Source organism: Podarcis erhardii, assembly GCF_964252035.2.
Source record: "Podarcis erhardii genome assembly, chromosome: Z".
NCBI lineage: Eukaryota > Metazoa > Chordata > Lepidosauria > Squamata > Lacertidae > Podarcis > Podarcis erhardii.
In genome coordinates, this window is record NC_138504.1 from 42,618,857 (window position 1) to 42,637,532 (window position 18,676).

The window sequence follows — 18,676 nt, forward strand, 5'->3', positions numbered from 1 at the left end:
GAGAGTGTGAATTGCACAAGGTCACCCAGGGAGTGTCATGAACACTGGTTTGTTTGTTTTTTTAAAAAAATCCAAACTTGGAAAACAATTTATTTATTATTATTAAATATTTATTGCATTTATATCCCAACTTTTATTCCCAAAGAGCTCAATCTGGCCTACATAGTTCTCCCCTTCTTCATTTAACCCCCACAACAGCTCTGTGAGGTAGGGTAAGGATGGACTGGTCCAAGGTCACCCAGCAAGTTTCACAAATGAGTAGGGATTCAAACCCTGGGCTCTCAGGTCCTGCACTATGTTCATTCCTAGAGTATTCCTGTGGTTGCAATTTGTTTTGGCTACGTTTAATACTGATCTAAAATTTGTTGTAACACACCCTGGAATCTACTGGTAAAGGGCAGGTAATAAATATGACAGCAACACCATATACTGTATTGCAGAGCACTGGACTAGATACCCCTTGGGGGTCCCTTCCAACTCAGCAATCCTAGGATTCTATTATTCTAACGTAAGGCAAAGATAGAGAACCTGTGGCCATCCAGAGGTTGGACTGCAACTCCCATTAGCTCCAGCCAGGGATGAAAAACATAAGAAGATCCCTAAGTGAACCAGGCCAATGGCCCATCTGGTCCAGCTTCCTATTCTCACAGTGGCCAACAGTTAAAATGTTGCAGTGGCTTCAGACAACCAGCAGAGGAGAGTTCCATGGGTGAGGAACCTCAGACCTGATCCACAGGATTCTCTCTCTCTCTGCATCCCTCACGACCATAGCTGTCAGCCTTCCCTTTTTGGGGGGGAAATTCCCTTATTCCAGCGCCGTTTCCCGCTGCTTCCCGCTGCTATCCTGGATTGTTAGATATCCCGTAGACTGTCCCCAGGACAGGTGAGGCTGCTGATCCCTTATTTTCGAGGCTGCTGATCCCTTATTTTCAAATCTGAAAGTTGACAGCTATGCTCATGACTCTCTCCAATCACATGCCCTTGGCACTCTCCTTAACTGTTTTGCCTGGCTTGAATTTATTCTCAAGCTCTGGTAATGCCACTCGCTTGCCTGGAGGAAGGATAGAGGTGTGTGTTTGTGTGTGTGTGTGTGTGTGTGTGTAGAAATTAGCCTACTGTACAGATGTCAAATTTATATTTATCACTCCACCTATTTTTGCCTCTGGCCCTGCCCACCACTGGTATATGCCCACCAGAAAGTTGCCCAGAGTGGAACACAGCCCCTGAATCAGCAGGTGATCCTTAGAAGGTGACTAGCAGGTGACACCCCCCCCCCCGCAAGACATAGCTCACCAGTGGGTTAAAGACTAAGAACCAATGGAGTAATAATAATAATCTTTCTCCTTCTCCTTTTTCTTCTGGAACAGGGCAGCGCTGGCAGCAGAGGACCTTCAGGGCTGCCGGGGCCACGTGGCACTATGGGGCCAGTTGGTGGAAAGGGTCACAGAGGAGAAAAGGGACAAGAAGGTTTCTTGGCAAGTACACTAACAGCATTCCAACTAATGGTGCAGGGATGGGGACTACAACCCCCATCAGCCCCAGTCATGGACAATACGAGAGGGAGTTGAGACCCACAAGTCATCCCACCACTGTTCTCCTGGGATTTATCTAGTTGGTGAACCTGGACCTACAGAATTTATTTGTTTTCAGATTTCTAGGTCACCCTCCATCCTGATGAATTCCAGGGCACCATATAATATTTCTTTACCAAAAGAAACAGGAATAAAACGTTCCAGTAATATAACAACATCCTTTGTAACAATAAAACGGAGAAGAGACAAAAATATCAAACTAATAAAGCAGGTGGATTTCCCTGCCCTTTGATGAGTGCTGTCACTCCAAAGCATTGTCTTATGTGCCTAAAAAGCATGCCTGCTCTTGTGATTTTTTTTTTCCTAGTGGGGAAGGAGCTAGGGCAGGTTCTGTCTCCAGAGTTTCCATCAGTTTCCATCAGTTTAATTCATCCTGTGCCTCATTTTCTCTCCTCTATTTTTCCATAAAGGGCCAAGCAGGCATAGCTGGAACTGCAGGACCTGGAGGAGCAAGAGGAGCACAGGTAGGTCACATTTCAGAGCTGTGGCCTCACAGAGGTCATGCTGGACCTGCAAGTGATGCCACCTTGGCAAGGTTTAGGCATTGGCCAAAGTCCTTGAGCTGTGTTCTGGTCCAATGCCAAAACCCATAGGGAAAGCAACAGAGCCTGGTAGTGAGGCACATCCAACTTGTACAGACAACAATTGTACAGACAACTTGTACAGACAACAATTGGGGGCAGACGGAGGCCTTTTATGTTTCTGTCTCCAGACTATTTCTTCCAGGCTTCACCCCCTTGAGAGCCTTAAAGGGTCAACCCTCTGGCCTGAAGATGGGCACTTTTCCTTTCCATAGTCTCCCACCTGGTGGGAGCCCAACCACCTTTGTCACAATGGTCTCTCTATCTTCCACAGGCAGCTCTAAACCCAGCCCCAGCCCTGGCTCCCCATCTGATGCCCCTGCTGCCTCTAACTCTGTGTCCAGATCATTGCAGGATACAGGAGGCATGACACCTTGGACTGCTGAGCTGAGCTGCTCAGCGGTACCCCTGGATCCTAAAGAAGAATAGGAGGGCCTATGGCCCTCTAGATGTTGTTGAACTACAACTCCCATCACCCCCAGCCAGCATGGCAAGAATTAGAGGTGGCGGTACTTGTGGCCCTCCAAAATAAACAGTGGTTTGATGTCAACTTGCTGCTGCATGCTGGTGAAACTTCTTGTTGTGTTCTACTGCTGCTGCACCTCCAGGAGTCCAACATTCAAATGAATCAGAGCCTTCCTCAGGCCAGCACTCGGGCCCTTAAGCTGGGAACATGACACACATCAAATCCAGCCATAAGCCAGAGAGATGTGTCTTGTCAGTGACCTCTGCTCTTTTTTTGGCATTGCAGGGTGAAATTGGAGTCCAGGGGCTTCCAGGATTGGATGGTCCTGAAGGAATGAAGGTATCTCCATTTTTTGCCCATGACTTTGCTGGTAGAGTAAGGGATAGGGGACAAAAATACGATTATGGGAGAAGTATATGTGTGTGCAGTGAGTCAGTATCGTCAGTTTAACTGAGGCAGCTCACCTGTTTCCCAGGTAACAAAATGGTGTTTCCTATTTCACAATTCTTCCCACCCCTCCTTTTCTTCTTTCTCTCAGGGAAAGCCAGGACCTCATGGTGCAATTGGACCTAGTGGTGCTACAGGACTGGTGGTAAGGGCAAGGCACTTGGTACCCAAATCTCATTCTTCTTGAGATATAAATAATATGTATAGGTGGCTCACACTCCCCTCATAATGATAGGTCTGGAATACCATCAGTAGGTGTTTTGATGCTGTAAACCGCCCTGTGGTCTTTGGGCGAAGGGCGGTATAGAAATTTCATAATAATAATAACATTCACATTTTAATAGGATGCTATCATATTTGCATTTACTGGAATGCTATGCAAATCGAAACACAGCCATCCTTCAAAATTCACACTTCTCGAGTTTTTTTGCTACTAAAATAAATGTGTGCAAAACTAGACCTATTACAGGAAAGCCTGCATGAAAAATGCAGATACTGGAAGAATAAGAAATCAAGATAACATACTTTCCATAAAAGAATGGAAATGGTTTATTGAATATTTACAGATAAATTGTAAACACATAAAAACACTGTCAGGGTTATAGTAATAACCTGCAACTACATAAGAGTATATATTTAAAGAAGAGAAATAACTGAGTAAGTTTAGTTAATTTGGATATGCAGAAGATATTAAAAATAAATTTAAGGAACCGCAGAAAGAGGGGGAAGGAAGTCAAGTTTTAAAATGTCAAAATGATTGCAAAATCAGTGAAATGTATATATCTGAAAAGTATAAAGAAAATTTAAAGAAAAAATAAAAATGCATGTGCTGGGGAAATAGCACACAACAGTGCATGCTGTAAAACAATATTGCTTGCGAAAAGTTGTGTAAATCAGATGTATAGCTGGATCACATTGCCCTCATAAAGATCTGGAGCACCAGGTGCTGTCTATTATTATTATTTATTAAATTTGTATACCGGCCTGTTCATCCATAGATCTCAGGGTGGTTTGCAACATGAAAACACAATGAAAGCATGGGGAAGAAATTTGCACTAGAAATAGGAGAACGTTAAAATGCTGCCAGAGGTTCGAGAGGATTTTTGTTTGTTTGTTTGAAAACCACAAATTAATGGAGAAATGTGGAGAGCTGACCTTGGGGGGGGGGGCAGAGAGAAGAAATTAAGAGAACCACATTAGCAGATTTATCCATCACCAGCAGCCAGTGTTACCACAACCCTCCAGGCAGAGACTCCAGCTAGAAAAGGTAAAGGGACCCCTGACCATTAGGTCCAGTCGTGACCGACACTGGGGTTGCAGTGCTCATCTCGCTCTATAGGCCAAGGGAGCCGGTGTACAGCTTCCGGGTCATGTGGCCAGCATGACTAAGCCGCTTCTGGCGAACCAGAGCAGCGCACGGAAACGCCGTTTACCTTCCTGCCGGAGCAGTACCTGTTTATCTACTTGCACTTGACGTGCTTTTGAACTGCTAGGCTGGCAGGAGCAGGGACCAAGCAACGGGAGCTCACCCCATTGCAGGGATTCGAACCGCTGACCTTCTGATCGGCAAGTCCTAGGCTCTGTGGTTTAACCCACAGCGCCACCAGCGTCCCAGCTAGAGGCAGATGTTTTTCATAGAAATGTCGGAAATTACCTCATGCAGACTAGACCACTGTTCCAGCTAGTTCAGTATTGTCTGCACTGACGGGCAGTGGCTCTCCAGGATTTCAGTCAAGAGCCTACCAGGAGATGCTGAAGACTGAACTGGAGATCTTTTGCATAGAAAGCGTGGGTTCTGTTACTCAGCTCTTTGTCTTTCATCAAAGAACAATGTATGTTCCAAGCCCTCTTGGCTCTGAATAAAGAGCTGAATGAAACATGAGCGTATGGAGGCTGCCTGACCCAAGTCAAACCATTGGTCCTGTATAGCTCAGTATATCCTGCTCTGACTAGCAGCGGCACTCTGGTGCTGCAAAGAAGTGTCTCTCCCAGCCCCTCCTGGAGATGCCAGAGATTTAATCAGGTACCCTGTGCAAACAAAACGAATACTGTACCATTGAGCTAAATCCCTTCCCCATGCCCTTTCACCAGCCCACCATTTATTTGATGGTGGCAAGGAAGCAAAGTAGGTATAAAAGGAGAACTCCCTAGATGCCAAGATCCAGGTTTGAGGCCAGTACTTTTTGGTGAGAGAACACCAGCAGAGATTTAAAAACTCAAAAAATTCAGCAAAGTAAAGTGTGGAAGTATATGCTGTTAGACCTTTAAAATATATATTTCCAAGTGAGTTCTAAAATAATCTCCTCTTCCCCCACCATAGGAAAAGACCATACATTTATTAAGTTACAATGGTTTACTTACAATTCTCCAAAGTTCAGCTTCTTGTGCCTCTCCATACATCAGTCAGAAAGGTTGCACAGGCTGTAAAACTTAGTTTAGTTTAATTTCAAAGTGGTGCAAGTTCCTAATGGTATACAGTGGTACCTCGGGTTAAGTACTTAATTCGTTCCGGAGGTCCGTTCTTAACCTGAAACTGTTCTTAACCTGAAGCACCACTTTAGCTAATGGGGCCTCCTGCTGCTGCTGCGCCACCGCAGCACGATTTCTGTTCTCATCCTTAAGCAAAGTTCTTAACCTGAAGCACTGTTTATGGGTTAGCGGAGTCTGTAACCTGAAGCATATGTAACCAGAAGTGTATGTAACCCGAGGTACCACTGTAGTAACAAATGGCTCATGAGAGCCATGTGGTTTGAGTTTGGCACAATCAGCTCAGTCCTCCCTACACATTGAGCTTCTTGGGTAGACTGGGGGAGAACAATAAGCTTGATTACCCATTTCCTCCCAATGGAAGGGAAGTGGATGTAGCTAAACCCGATAGGACAGCTTACTCTATAGTATTAACCCTGTCTTGCTTTAATTAGACTTAGGGATGTTGGTTATAGGGATGCGGGTGGCACTGTGGGTTAAACCACAGAGCCTAGGACTTGCCGATCAGAAGGTCGGCGGTTCGAATCCCTGTGACAGAGTGAGCTCCCGTTGCTCGGTCCCTGCTCCTGCCAACCTAGCAGTTCGAAAGCACATCAAGTGCAAGTAGATAAATAGGTACCGCTCCAGCGGGAAGGTAAACGGTGTTTCCGTGTGCTGCTCTGGTTCGCCAGAAGCAGCTTAGTCATGGTGGCCACATGACCCGGAAGCTATACACCAGCTTCCTCGGCCAATAAAGTGAGATGAGCGCCGCAACCCCAGAGTCGGCCACAACTGGACCTAATGGTCAGGGATCCCTTTACCTTTACCTTTATGTTGGTTATACTCGGCCACATACACACACAAAATGTTAGCAAAATGTGGATAAGAATCCTGACCTACCTTATATAGTTCTTCATAAGCATTTTAACAAAATAAAAGTCGCTGAAACATTTTGAATGTGCAAGCATTGCGTAAATAAAATATGACTGTGAATAAAAGTGTTGTTGTTATTTCTTTATTTCAGGGGTTCCCAGGAAATGATGGAAGGAAGGGAGATCAGGGCAAGCCAGGTCCTTCTGTAAGTACTTGTCTATTATTATGGTTCAGGAAGGCAGAGCTCAGGAGCTGCTGCTTCAGCAGTGAAGCTGCTCAAATTAAGAGTTTATCTAGCAGGGTTGGGGAACCTGTGCTCCTCCCCCATGCATTAGATGTTGTTGGACTTCAGCTCCAGTGCGTGTGTGCATGTATTCACACAAACTCTATATGTTCCACCAAAGCAACTGGCAGCAAGTAAGGATGAATAAAGCAGTTGCTTGATATTCTTGTTTTTGTTTTTGTTGGAGTGGAAATAAGAGAAAATAATGCTAGAAAAACTACATTTCCCACTATGCTGCTGGGATGGGGGACCATCTCTTCTTGCAGCTCTTTCTATGTACAGCATACTGGCAGTTTCAAAAAGAAACATAAAAAATTGTGCCATCTCTCTCATTTGCAATCTCTAGGGTGCAGCAGGCCCTTTGGGTACCAAGGGTGTTCAAGGTCTCCAGGGTTTTGATGGTCGGGAAGGATCGAAAGGAGATATAGGTGGGAAAGGAGAGCCTGGCCCAAAGGTAACACCTAGCTCTTAGCTGCTGATGTTGTTGAGTCTTGCCATCTTGATTACAGTGTATGGACCATTCACTTTGAGTGGGAAACTGGTAAATGCTTAGTTTCTTGAGCAAAAGAATTGTAATGTTCCTTGATATCAGAGAATCTTTCTTCAGCCTTTGGGAGATGACACTGCAGGTTGGATGTTGCCAGAAAAGCGCTTTAGGAAGAAGTTTCCATTTGATTTTGGACTCCGAAATAGACGGGTAGAAGACTGCACTGTCTTTGGATGATATAACTAAAATGGAGGATGCATAGGGGAAGACAGCCACCCTCCATTGGGAATCCCAATGGCAGATTTACCTGCTTCAGGAAGAGCCTCTTTGATTCCACTTTGCTCTGCTTGTATAAATAAAACTGATGTTACAACCTAGGTCTCTTATACTCTCTCATCTAAAAAACAAGACAGTGCATTAAATCCTTCAGCACTGCCCTTAATTTTCTCTGCTTTGGGAAGTTGCAATATGTAATATGTAGCAATGATCTCACTTTGAGCTCACAAACCCCTTTGAGCAATTCTTGGGGCTATATGTTGGCAGTAGCTCATGCATAAAAAGAGAAACATCAAGGTTCAGACCTGCATGTGTGTCAGAAGATATGGGGAGCTTGATGTACTGGTGGAGCTAGGTGCTCAGGTGCATTCAATTGCTTTTTAAGGGCTGAACCTTTTCCATGAAAGAAAACTGTATCTACTTTATCATATCATAGATCTGAAGAGCATAAGAACATAAGCACATAAAAAGGGCACAGCTGGATCAGGCTAAAGGCTCATCTAGTCCAGCATCTTGTTCTCACAATGGCCAACCAGAGGTCCAGATGAAGCCTGCAGGACTTAAGCACAACAGCACCTTTCCCTACTTGCATTTCCCAGCAGCAGGACACAAGAGGCATACTGCCTCTGACAGGGGAGGTAGAACATACCGTATTTTTTGCTCTGTAAGACTCACTTTTTCCCTCCTAAAAAGTAAGGGGAAATGTGTGTGCGTCTTATGGAGTGAATGCAGGCTGCACAGCTATCCCAGAAGCCAGAAGAGCAAGAGGGATTGCTGCTTTCACTGTGCAGCGATCCCTTTTGCTGTTCTGGCTTCTGAGATTCAGAATATTTTTGTTCTTGTTTTCCTCCTCCAAAAACTGGTGCTTCTTATAGAGCGAAAAATACAGTAGCTATCATAGTTAGTACCCACGGACCTGTTCTGCATGGCCTGGTCTACTCATGCAGTGGAATGAGGTAGAGCTGATATAGATGGGGCTGTACATCTTTTAACAGGCAGAAGGCATGATACAGCCGCATAGTAACCTCCGCTGGCATCTGAGCTGTTTTTAGGGCAGCCACCAAAATTCCATAGCTGCCGATTTCAGAGACGGGAAGTGGCTCCACCCCGCTGCAGTGCCCGAAACGCCCAACAACCACCATGCCACCCGGATTCCCTCCCCCCAATGCACAGCAGCCATAGTGTGCACTACAGACCCCCATGGTGCCCTATGCCTCCCCACCCAGTGCAGACTCCCTGCCCCTGGCTAGCTATGCTACTGGCAAGATATAATAGTTGCATACTCCGCTTGTGATTTTACAATTGAACATGTTTGTTTTCTCTCCCTTGGATTTTTAGGGCGATTGTGGTCCCCCTGGTAAAACTGGAGCAGCAGGGCTAGTTGGTCTTGATGTGAGTCAGTTCTCCTTGCTGTTTTTTCTATTCATTTAGGGGATCAGTGGGGAGGGATTTCATATAGGACAGGTATCTCTGAATACATGTGTGTATTCAAATAGAAGACTGGATTAATTAGAGATACATTCTGATCCACCAATGGGCATTCAGGATAAAGGGAAGGCTTTAGAGACCTTCATTGCCCCCCAGCAACTCCAGGTGGGGCTGGAAAAGACAATCTGAAATCCTGGAGAGCTGCTGCCAGCCAGTGTTGACAATCCTAAGCTACATGGACCAATGGATTTGACTCAGTATAAGGCAGCTTCCTATCTTCCTAACCTGTGACCCTCTAGAAGCAACATCTGAAGATGGGAACCTGTGGATCTCTGTTTTAGACAAGCTAAATGTTTTTAGTTGATTCACTGATTCATTGAATAAACTTTCAGCTCTTGTATTACCTTTTTTCTTTCTCTTTCTTTCTTCCCTTCTTTCTTTCAGGGGCCCCCAGGCAAGAAAGGAGATCTGGGACAGGAAGGGGCATCAGGCCAACAGGTGGAGTACCATGTATTAGAATCTAAGTCAACTTCTTCCATGGACCTCTCCCCTCCAGAATTCTGCTCACCCTAAGAAAATGGGTTACATGCTGCAAAAGAATCCCAATATATTTGCTGAAACTATATGCTTTGTGCAGAATCAGTCGGGATGCTTTCCTGTGGGTCTGTATCCCCCACCCTGCCTTGATATATCATGCTTATTACAGGTGTGCATACACTTTGCATGAACCCCCAGTCAAACCAGGGTGCCTTTGGCTGTTTGGGGGCAGTGAAGTCTGGTCCACTAGGGTTAGCTGGGCACTGCCCCTCCAAGCTCAGTCTGGCCTCCTCCAGCCCCTACCCACCTTCTCTACCTTTTTACTTAACAACCAGCCAAGGGGCAGGCTCAGCTGTCAGCTTCCTCCTCCTTCTCAACCTCAGTGCTGCCCTTGTAGAACTCATCAGGGAAGAAGAAGGGAATGGAACTGGAATTAGCTGACTATGCCTTATATTGGCTCTGGCTCCACCTGTTATTTGCTCTGGTTCACTGTTGGCCTGCCTATCAGTTCCCAGTGAGCACCAGCCTTGGGTGGTTTTTTACCTTATACAAGGTGAGGTGGAATCTCTGCAAACCCCACCTCCCAAGCTGAAGTGGGACCCCCCCCCCCAAAGCTTGATAGTGCTTGCCAACTTGGTGGCAATAAAACCAAATGCTATAGGTGAACAAAAACTCATGGTAAGAATAAAGATCCACTCTTCCTTCCCATAGTTCTCAGTACCAACTGAGGCAGGGGAGAGAGAAATAAAGGAAAAAGTGATAAAGGGTTTTTGCTATCCCAAGATTCTCTTTCTTTGTACAGTGGTACAAAGTGGTTAAGTACTTAATTCGTTCCGGAGGTCCGTTCTTAACCTGAAACTGTTCTTAACCTGAAGCACCACTTTAGCTCATGGGGCCTCCTGCTGCTGCTGCGCTGCCGGAGCCCGATTTCTGTTCTCATCCTAAAGCAAAGTTCTTCACCTGAAGCACTATTTCTGGGTTAGCGGAGTCTGTAACCTGAAGCGTGTGTAACCTGAAGCATATGTAACCCGAGGTACCACTGTATGTGTATTTCAGGGGCCTCTAGGTCTGCCAGGTCTGGCTGGTCAGAAAGGTCGTAAAGGAGAAAAGGTATTTTTTTTCTACCAATTTTTATTTTATTTGGTTGACTAACTGACTTGACAGACTGACTGATTTGTATACCACTACAATGTAAAACAATACAACTTCATAAAACTACATACAATATATATGGATCATCGAGTAGGTCAAGAATAAATAACAAAAGGTGAGGTTCTTGAATGGGCAAGAATGTCTTTGACTAATGGGAACACATCACTGAAGGTATCCACTGAATCTCAAAGGGGAGACTGTTCCATAACGACAGAGAACACCCTTTTTTCTGACTGATGCCAGATGAATCAATTGTAGGTGCTTTGTTTTCTATCGCAGTATTTTTCATCATGGCTTTGATGGTGAACCCATCACTGAGCTGCTTCCTAGTTATTTTTGCTTGTCTCAGGGCTTGTCTACACTTCCACTTCTCCCGTGCCCAAAAGCACAGGTCTAAGGGGTTTTTAACTGGTTTCACCTCAGATCGTATAAATCTTTTGCCTTTTACTTGTCTAGGCATGTGTCTGAGAAGTTTTGCCTTTGCCCCGCTGCTTTCCCCTGGAAAATCCACTCTTTAGTGCTGAATCAGAGCAAACGTTAATCTGGAGAAAACCCGATTGGTGTTTGCTCTGATTCAGCGGTAAACAGTGGGTGTCCCCAGGGGGAAAGCACCAGGGCAAGTGTAGACAAGCCCGCAGTTATAGACAAGTGTAGACAAACTCCTGCAGTTGTATTGGGCCTGTCTTTGGTGGGGGCATAAGCCCACATTCTCTGCCACCATCTTCTCAGATTTGAAATGTGTAATGTGTCATAAAACTGGTGTTGGGGGTGGACACCCCCACCAGCACCACTAAATTGTTGTTGTGGTGTGTTGTTGTTTATTTCATTTCTACACTGCTTTATATATTTAAAGGGGGGAATCTAAAAGCAGTTTACAACACATTAAAACATCAAATAAAGCAATCCAGAATAACTAAAAATCAAAGAGTACATTCACTGCAATATAATTACCGAAAACTAAAATATTATGTCAGATATTTCAAAATAAAACTACAGAATTCAAAAGGTTGACTACAGAATTCATCTTTAATACAGTAGAGTTAACCAAAAGAATCTTAAACTTTTCAAAAGAAAACATTAATAAAAGACATCAAATATAAAATGCACATTTAAAACAGCATAATTATCAAGAGAATAAAATATCATAAGCATTGAATCAGTGCCATCTACCACTAACTTTTCTCCTGTCAGATTTTATTCCCCTCACCACACTTTTATCTGTATTGATCTGAAATTGTTTTTGCCAATCTGGTTTTAATTGTAGACCTACATTCATTGCTTTATGTGTGTAATGCTTTTTTTTTGTCCAAATTGTAGACCTACATTCATTGCTTTATGTGTGTAATGCTTTTTTTTGCCCAAAGCCCCACCAAAGCATTGTACAAATGAATACAAACACATTAAAATTAGAAAGTGCAACAATGCAAAAGATAAGAAAAAATGTAAAATAATTGCTCTGGCGTGCTCTGGTCCATGGGGTCATGAAGAGTCGGACACGACTAAACGACTAAACAACAACAACAAACAATTGAAACCAGGCACACTATGGGATTGCTTTTAACTTTTTACTGTTGATGCTTTTCCTGTGAAATTGGTTTGAAGTAATTTATGAGAAGCTGTTTTTGTTGTTGTTATCATTACTATTAATATGTATTACCTTCAGTTCACCTTAAGGTGCTAAGGGCAAGTTGCAGCAATTTTAAAATGCAACATTAAAGACAGTTTTTAAAACTTTCAATTAAAAAAAAAAAATCAGTCACAAAAAATGGGGTGGGTCCTGAAAATACCTACGCTGGGTGTCAAAGGCGAGGGGAGAATGGAATCAAATGATGGATCAACCACTCTTTTTTATGAGCTGCAGAACAGGTTTTTCCTTCCCAAAGCTTGGCACGGTGAAAGGGTGTGCACATGTTGAATTAAACCTGGTTTTAAAGTTGTGTCTGGAGTAGTCTGCCTTCCCTTTTTGCCTCCATCTCTCTTTTCTCTCCATCTCTTCCCTTAGGGGCAGTGTGGATATGATGGACATCCTGGGTTCCCTGGCAATCCAGGCAGAAAGGTAAGAAATCACACTGTAGCTCCTGCTTTTGCATAAGAGGTTGCTAGGCCTATATAAACTGGGCAGCAGAAGCTGCTTTTATATGGAGTTAGGCTCCTGGTCCATCTGCCACATTGCTGTTTACACCAACTGGCAGCCACTCTCCAGGATATTAGACAGGGAGTTTTACCCAACCCTACCTGGAGATGCTGGGACGCGGGTGGTGCTGTGGGTTAAACCACAGAGCCTAGGACTTGCCGATCAGAAGGTTGGTGGTTCGAATCCCCGTGACGGGGTGAGCTCCCGTCACTCTGTCCCTGCTCCTGCCAACCTAGCAGTTCAAAAGCACATCAAAGTGCAAGTAGATAAATAGGTACTGCTCCGGTGGGAAGGTAAACGGCGTTTCCGTGCGCTGCTCTGGTTCGCCAGAAGCAGCTTAGTCATGCTGGCCACATGACCCGGAAGCTGTATGCTGGCTCCCTCGGCCTATAGAGCAAGATGAGCGCCACAACCCCAGAGTTGGCCACAACTGGACCTAATAGTCAGGGGTCCCTTTACCTTTACCTTTACCTGGAGATGCTGGGGTTTGAACCTGGAACATTCTGTATGCAAAGCAATGCTCTACCATGGATATACAGGGTGAGTCCATTAAAAGAGGCCTCATGGATACAGAGTACACATGTTCCAAGGGGCCTCTATTGCAGCCAATCAGTCACCAGATGTCTTACATTCTCATTTTTTTTATTTTCAATTGATCTTCTGCTTCAAATAGCAACTCTTTATAAGTTGCCCACTCTCTTTCTGCATTAAGTTTTTTCACAGATATTCAATGGGGAGAGCCACCAAGGTGTTTTCTGTTCCGATAAATTTTAATATTTCTCCCACACCAAGTAAATCGATTTTCTCACTAAGTGGTTTAGGAAACCTTTATGCACATTTGTCTTTTCATACCATAGATATGCATGCCAACCAAATCTATTATCGTGACCTTCCAAGTTCAGAATATCCACATTTTTTAAGTCAATCCACTCCTGCAGCCAGCAAAGACAGGACACCTCATAATATAACCTCAAATGTGGCAGGGAGAAGCCACCTCTTTCCTTAGTATCTGTTAACAAATTATACTTTATCCTTGGTTTCTTCCCCTGCCAGATACTCTCTGGTCATACATTAAAAGCACATGGGTTTCCCCAAGGAAATTCAGTCTGTAGTGAATTTGAAATCATGCTTATTTGTGTTTTTGTTGCTGATGTTTTTATTGTTAAAACTGAAACCCTGAAAGTCAGGGCTAGACCCTGAGCTCTGGCAATCCACCTCTTTTCTGTTTCCCTGTTTACCCCACCACCATCAGGGCAAACGTGGTAAAGCTGGACCCAGACCTCCAAGAGGCTCCAAAGGCCCCAAGGTAGGCAGAACGCTTTGTACTCTTAATAATTATTGATTATGGCTGATGCTTGTCACCTTTATTCTTCTGAGAGAGTCATTCACTTTTACACCCTGTGTTTACTTCAATGGTTGGATGGGTGATATGTATGAATATCTGTGGTGGCCATGACACTGATGTGACCCATCTTAGGTCTAGCTGCAGTGCAGTTGTGGGTCTTCTTCCACATCCTCTGGTGCCTTAATGACAGTCTCCCCCCCCCTTCCCTATTTTCTCCCTTCCAGGGCTCTCAAGGTGAACATGGTCTCCGTGGTCCCCGGGGACCCCAAGGCCCTTATGTAAGTATTGTTCACAAGGGTGGCTCGTTACATTTAAGTTATGCATAAGTTCAGAAGTCTAGAGGTAACAGAGAGGCACTAGGAGCCTTCCCGGGACACATTTGTCTTTGTAGCCCAGCTTTTTATCTAAGGAACTCAAGGTTCTCACTCTCATTCTTTCCCTACAACAACCCTGTGAGGCAGGTTAGGCTAAGAGGCAGTGACTGGCCCAAGATAGCACAGTGAGCTTTATGGCCAAGTGGTGATTTGAACCCTTGTCTCCCAGGTCCTAGTCTGACACACAAACCACTACGCCACACCGGCCTCCTACCAGATACCCACTGGCAAAAGATTAAAAAACTGCAATATTTGTAGCATGTTGCAGTGGGGGTACTCCTGCTCAGGGATTCTGCCAGCCAGCCATGCTTTCTTCCAAGATACTCCATTCCATTCCTCCTTCTCCTTGGCTTCTTTCATTCATTCACTCATGCACACACACACACACACAGCTACAGCTTTCTATGGTCAATGAGCATGCTCAGCCCTCATTGGGTTGCCCCCTTAGAGCCGAGCCCGTTGGGATTGGTAGGGAGATCAGTGACAGGTGATGGAAGCACCAAGGACAGGTAGGTCCAGAGCCCAATGACAGCCCTCTCAAAGCACAACAATGAGATTAATGAAGAAGTTGGCGTTCAGTGACACTCTCTGCTCCAGTTGTAAGCAGAAACACAGGCAGGTGGAGCCTGACTGAGGGAGGACTGTGGTTGGTGGGGCAATGTCCCATTAACCCTGATAAACCAGTTGCTGCCCTTAGAGTTTTTTTTCCCATATATAGAGAGAGAAAGAGTTTTTGCAAACTTCAGGTTTCCCCCTGGATGCAGGCAACCCCTGATTTGTGTGGGGGTTGCGTTCTGAGTCATTTCACACAACAGCGGAGCATGCATGTCTGCTCTGCCCCATTATGCCCCCACCCCCATTCCACCATGTTCCATCCCCTTTCCCGACACTTCCGGGTTGCCATGACCACATGCATCAACCGGTCATTTGCCTGTGTGTGGATGCTTCCCTCTTCTTTCTTGGTAGCCTCCTTTGGGCTGCAAACATAGCTGTCAACCTTTCCTTTTTTAGCGGGAAATTCCCTTATTCCAGTGCCGTTTCCCGCTGCTTCCCGCTGCTATCCTGTAGACTGTCCCCGGGACAAGTGAGGCTCCTGATCCCTTATTTTCAAATCTGAAAGTTGACAGCTATGCCTGCAAAGTGGTCATAGCACATGAGTTCCCTATTAGTGTAGATGTTCAGCAGCATAACAAGTGCAAGGATAGACTGGTGTAATTTTTCCGTAATAAAGATGTGCCATCCAGCATGCTCTGCTTAGAAGACAGCTTGGCTTGAAACCTTGCTCTTAGTTTGGAAGTTTTTTCCTCTAACAACAAAAATAATAATTGCAGGTTCTTGTAACTTTTCCTCCCTGCTCTGCCAAAGTTATTTTTGCACCAACAATGCAATCCTAGGTATCCACTCAGAGGTAAGCTCTGTTGCATTCAGTGTATCTGGGTTGCAGTCTAAGAAACAGATTCCAAAGCAGGACCATGTTTGCTTGGCTCCTTCTCCATGTTTTTCATTGAGTTTGTTGAGTTTATGGTACAGTGTGACTGTGAAGGGGAGTTAATATTGGAGCTCTATCAATTTCTGATGCATTCATGCTGTAGCTTCCCAATCATCAACAAGGGCATCAAGTTTTGAACTTACCAACACATGGCCCAATTATGTTTTATTTTTATTTATTAAATTTTGATACTACCCTTCATCTGAGGATCACAATAGAAAAACACAAAAATGTGTAGCATAATAATAAATAATGAAGCATAGTAATGGAGTTTAAAAGGCCATATATCATTTAATTCACCAAAGGCCTGGGAGAGAAGGCCTTCCTGGGGACAGCTTTCCACAAAGGGAGCCACTGCAGAAAAGGCCCTGTTCTCATGTTGCCACTCTCTGGACCTCTTGTGGAGACATGAGTGCCAGCTGGGCCACTTCATGGGGCCCCAGGAAGTTGGCACATATGTATGAGGTGTTTTGCAGTTGTATGGTTGGCTTGGGGGAAAATCCATCTGCCAGGTGTGGACACCCGGGGAGTAAGTAACTATGAAGCACTATAAATAATTGTGTTATTTGTCTTTTCCATTCACAGGGTGTTCCTGGGCTCAGGGGGAGCAAGGGAGTCAAGGGGCCCAAAGGAGAAAAAGTAGGTGCTGATTGCTACTGTCTCAGTTTGATACTACCAGCTTGCTAATGTACCAGCTAAACTTGCATTCACAATTGACAGCATAAGACAAGAGTAGCCAAGATGGTTCCTTCTATACCAAACTGCAGCTCCTGTAACTATTGACCATTCTGGAGAAGGCATTGCATTGGAAGGCATTGCATTCGCTACCCTATTGTTTGAGTGGCTGTTGTAACACAGGTTACTGTAATTGACTGATTTTTTACATTGTTGAGAATCACTAATCCTTTTCCATTTCTTGGGCATCTTTCTGTAGGGCATCAAAGGCATGATGGGCTACCTTGGTCTCCCAGGGGATAATGGTTTTAAGGTACGTATGAGAATCTGTAGCAATGACAAACCTAGACAGCATCTTAAAAAGCAGAGACATTACCTTGCCAACAAAGGTCCGTATAGTACAAGCTATGGTTTTCCCAGTAGTGATGTATGGAAGTGAGAACTGGACCATAAAGAAGGCTGATCGCCGAAGAATTGATGCTTTTGAATTATGGTGCTGGAGGAGACTCTTGAGAGTCCCATGGACTGCAAGAAGATCAAACCTCTCCATTCTGAAGGAAATCAGACCTGAGTGCTCACTGGAAGGACAGATTGTGAAGCTGAGGCTCCAATACTTTGGCCACCTCATGAGAAGAGAAGACTCCCTGGAAAAGACCCTGATGTTGGGAAAGATGGAGGGCACAAGGAGAAGGGAGCAACAGAGGACGAGATGGTTGGACGGTGTTCTCGAAGCTACCAGCATGAGTTTGACCAAACTGCGGGAGGCAGTGGAAGACAGAAGTGCCTGGCGTGCTCTGGTCCATAGGGTCATGAAGAGTCGGACACGACTAAACGACTAAACAACAACAAAACAACAATGAGAATCTGTTGCTGCTCATACCATGTTTGTGAAGGTTTCAAGATTGGCAAAAAGCAGTTTGAACATAAAAAGGGCCTAGTCCTCAGTGATTCCTTTTTCTCTCTTTCAGGGTAAGCGAGGTCCCATGGGCATTCCTGGGAGGCCAGGACCAAAAGGGGAGCAGGTAAAAACACGACGTTAAAAACAGTAAAACTGTTATAAGAACAGAAACTCAGAGAACTGAAACAAATAATTGGGGGGGGGGGACAGGACCCCATCTTCTGTGTCAGGGAAAGCCTGAGAAAAAAAGTTGTACTGGCACCAATTCCAGGAGTGCTTATGCACCCACAAAATTTTCAATGTGGGTGCCCAGCCACTGATGCCCACTGCCTCATGTCCAACTCTGTTGGGGCCCACTGTGGCTGTAGATATGCTTCTGGAGTACGTCTGCGGCCACAGTGGGCCCCAACAGAGGCTCTGCAGCAGAGGCAGAGGTTCCAGCCCTGCTGCAGCACTGGAAGGTGTCAGTGAAGGGCAGAGACCAAGCTGTGCACGTCACGTCACATCACGTCACGTCACATCACGTCATGATGTCACGTCACGCATGCTTCTGGGCACCCACAGTCTAGGGCCCAAGTCGGTGCAGATGTGTATAGTACTTCTTATCTTTCTTTGTCAACTGCTCTGGTATTAAGAGGTCTATAAATATATAAGATATTATAGATAAATAGATGCTTTCACACAGGCCCAAGTTGCCTTTGTAACACTCTCTCCTTCATTTTCAGGGTGTTGTTGGGCCACATGGTACATGGGGATCTGCTGGACACCCTGGCACACCAGTAAGCTCCCCTCCTCCTTTTTCGAACTGCACAGCAATAAATTTGCTGGGCTTTGCTTCTTTGTTTCAGGGACTTAATGGGACATGTATTACTTACACATTAGGAAAATTAAATAAATTCAGAATTCTGCACATAGGCAATATTCCCCCCCCCCCCAATTGGGAACTATTATATTCTGCCACCTGTATAAAGCATGCAGAAGTTACAAACTGGCATCATTCGCTGGTTTTGCTAGTTGTAGGGGAGGGTCCACAAGACCTTCCCCCCCACACACTTCAGTGAACCACTGTAGCTCAGTGGCAGAACATGTGCTTTACATGTCAGAGGTCTCAAACTCAATCCCTGGCATCCAGAACTTGAAAAACTCATTTTAAAAAAGGAACTAGCTCTAATT

The 18,676-nt window shown here is 44.9% G+C and overlaps 2 protein-coding genes across 4 annotated transcripts in view; one reads left to right on the forward strand and one right to left on the reverse strand.

Moving 5' to 3' along the window:
- SLC31A2 (solute carrier family 31 member 2) overlaps nucleotides 1-18,676 on the reverse strand; it is an 833,895-nt gene that overhangs the window by 669,690 nt on the left and 145,529 nt on the right. The gene's annotated exons all lie outside the window — the stretch shown is intronic.
- The window catches only part of LOC309333335 (uncharacterized protein), a 155,594-nt gene that overhangs the window by 118,999 nt on the left and 17,919 nt on the right, over nucleotides 1-18,676 (forward strand). Inside the window, exons 46-61 of the mRNA XM_081846707.1 lie at nucleotides 1,368-1,475; nucleotides 2,003-2,056; nucleotides 2,925-2,978; nucleotides 3,178-3,231; nucleotides 6,577-6,630; nucleotides 7,055-7,162; nucleotides 8,810-8,863; nucleotides 9,344-9,397; nucleotides 10,493-10,546; nucleotides 12,591-12,644; nucleotides 13,975-14,028; nucleotides 14,292-14,345; nucleotides 16,516-16,569; nucleotides 16,865-16,918; nucleotides 17,574-17,627; nucleotides 18,229-18,282. Coding sequence (XP_081702833.1) covers nucleotides 1,368-1,475; nucleotides 2,003-2,056; nucleotides 2,925-2,978; nucleotides 3,178-3,231; nucleotides 6,577-6,630; nucleotides 7,055-7,162; nucleotides 8,810-8,863; nucleotides 9,344-9,397; nucleotides 10,493-10,546; nucleotides 12,591-12,644; nucleotides 13,975-14,028; nucleotides 14,292-14,345; nucleotides 16,516-16,569; nucleotides 16,865-16,918; nucleotides 17,574-17,627; nucleotides 18,229-18,282 — 972 coding nt within the window. The remainder of the gene's footprint in view (nucleotides 1-1,367; nucleotides 1,476-2,002; nucleotides 2,057-2,924; nucleotides 2,979-3,177; nucleotides 3,232-6,576; nucleotides 6,631-7,054; nucleotides 7,163-8,809; nucleotides 8,864-9,343; nucleotides 9,398-10,492; nucleotides 10,547-12,590; nucleotides 12,645-13,974; nucleotides 14,029-14,291; nucleotides 14,346-16,515; nucleotides 16,570-16,864; nucleotides 16,919-17,573; nucleotides 17,628-18,228; nucleotides 18,283-18,676) is intronic.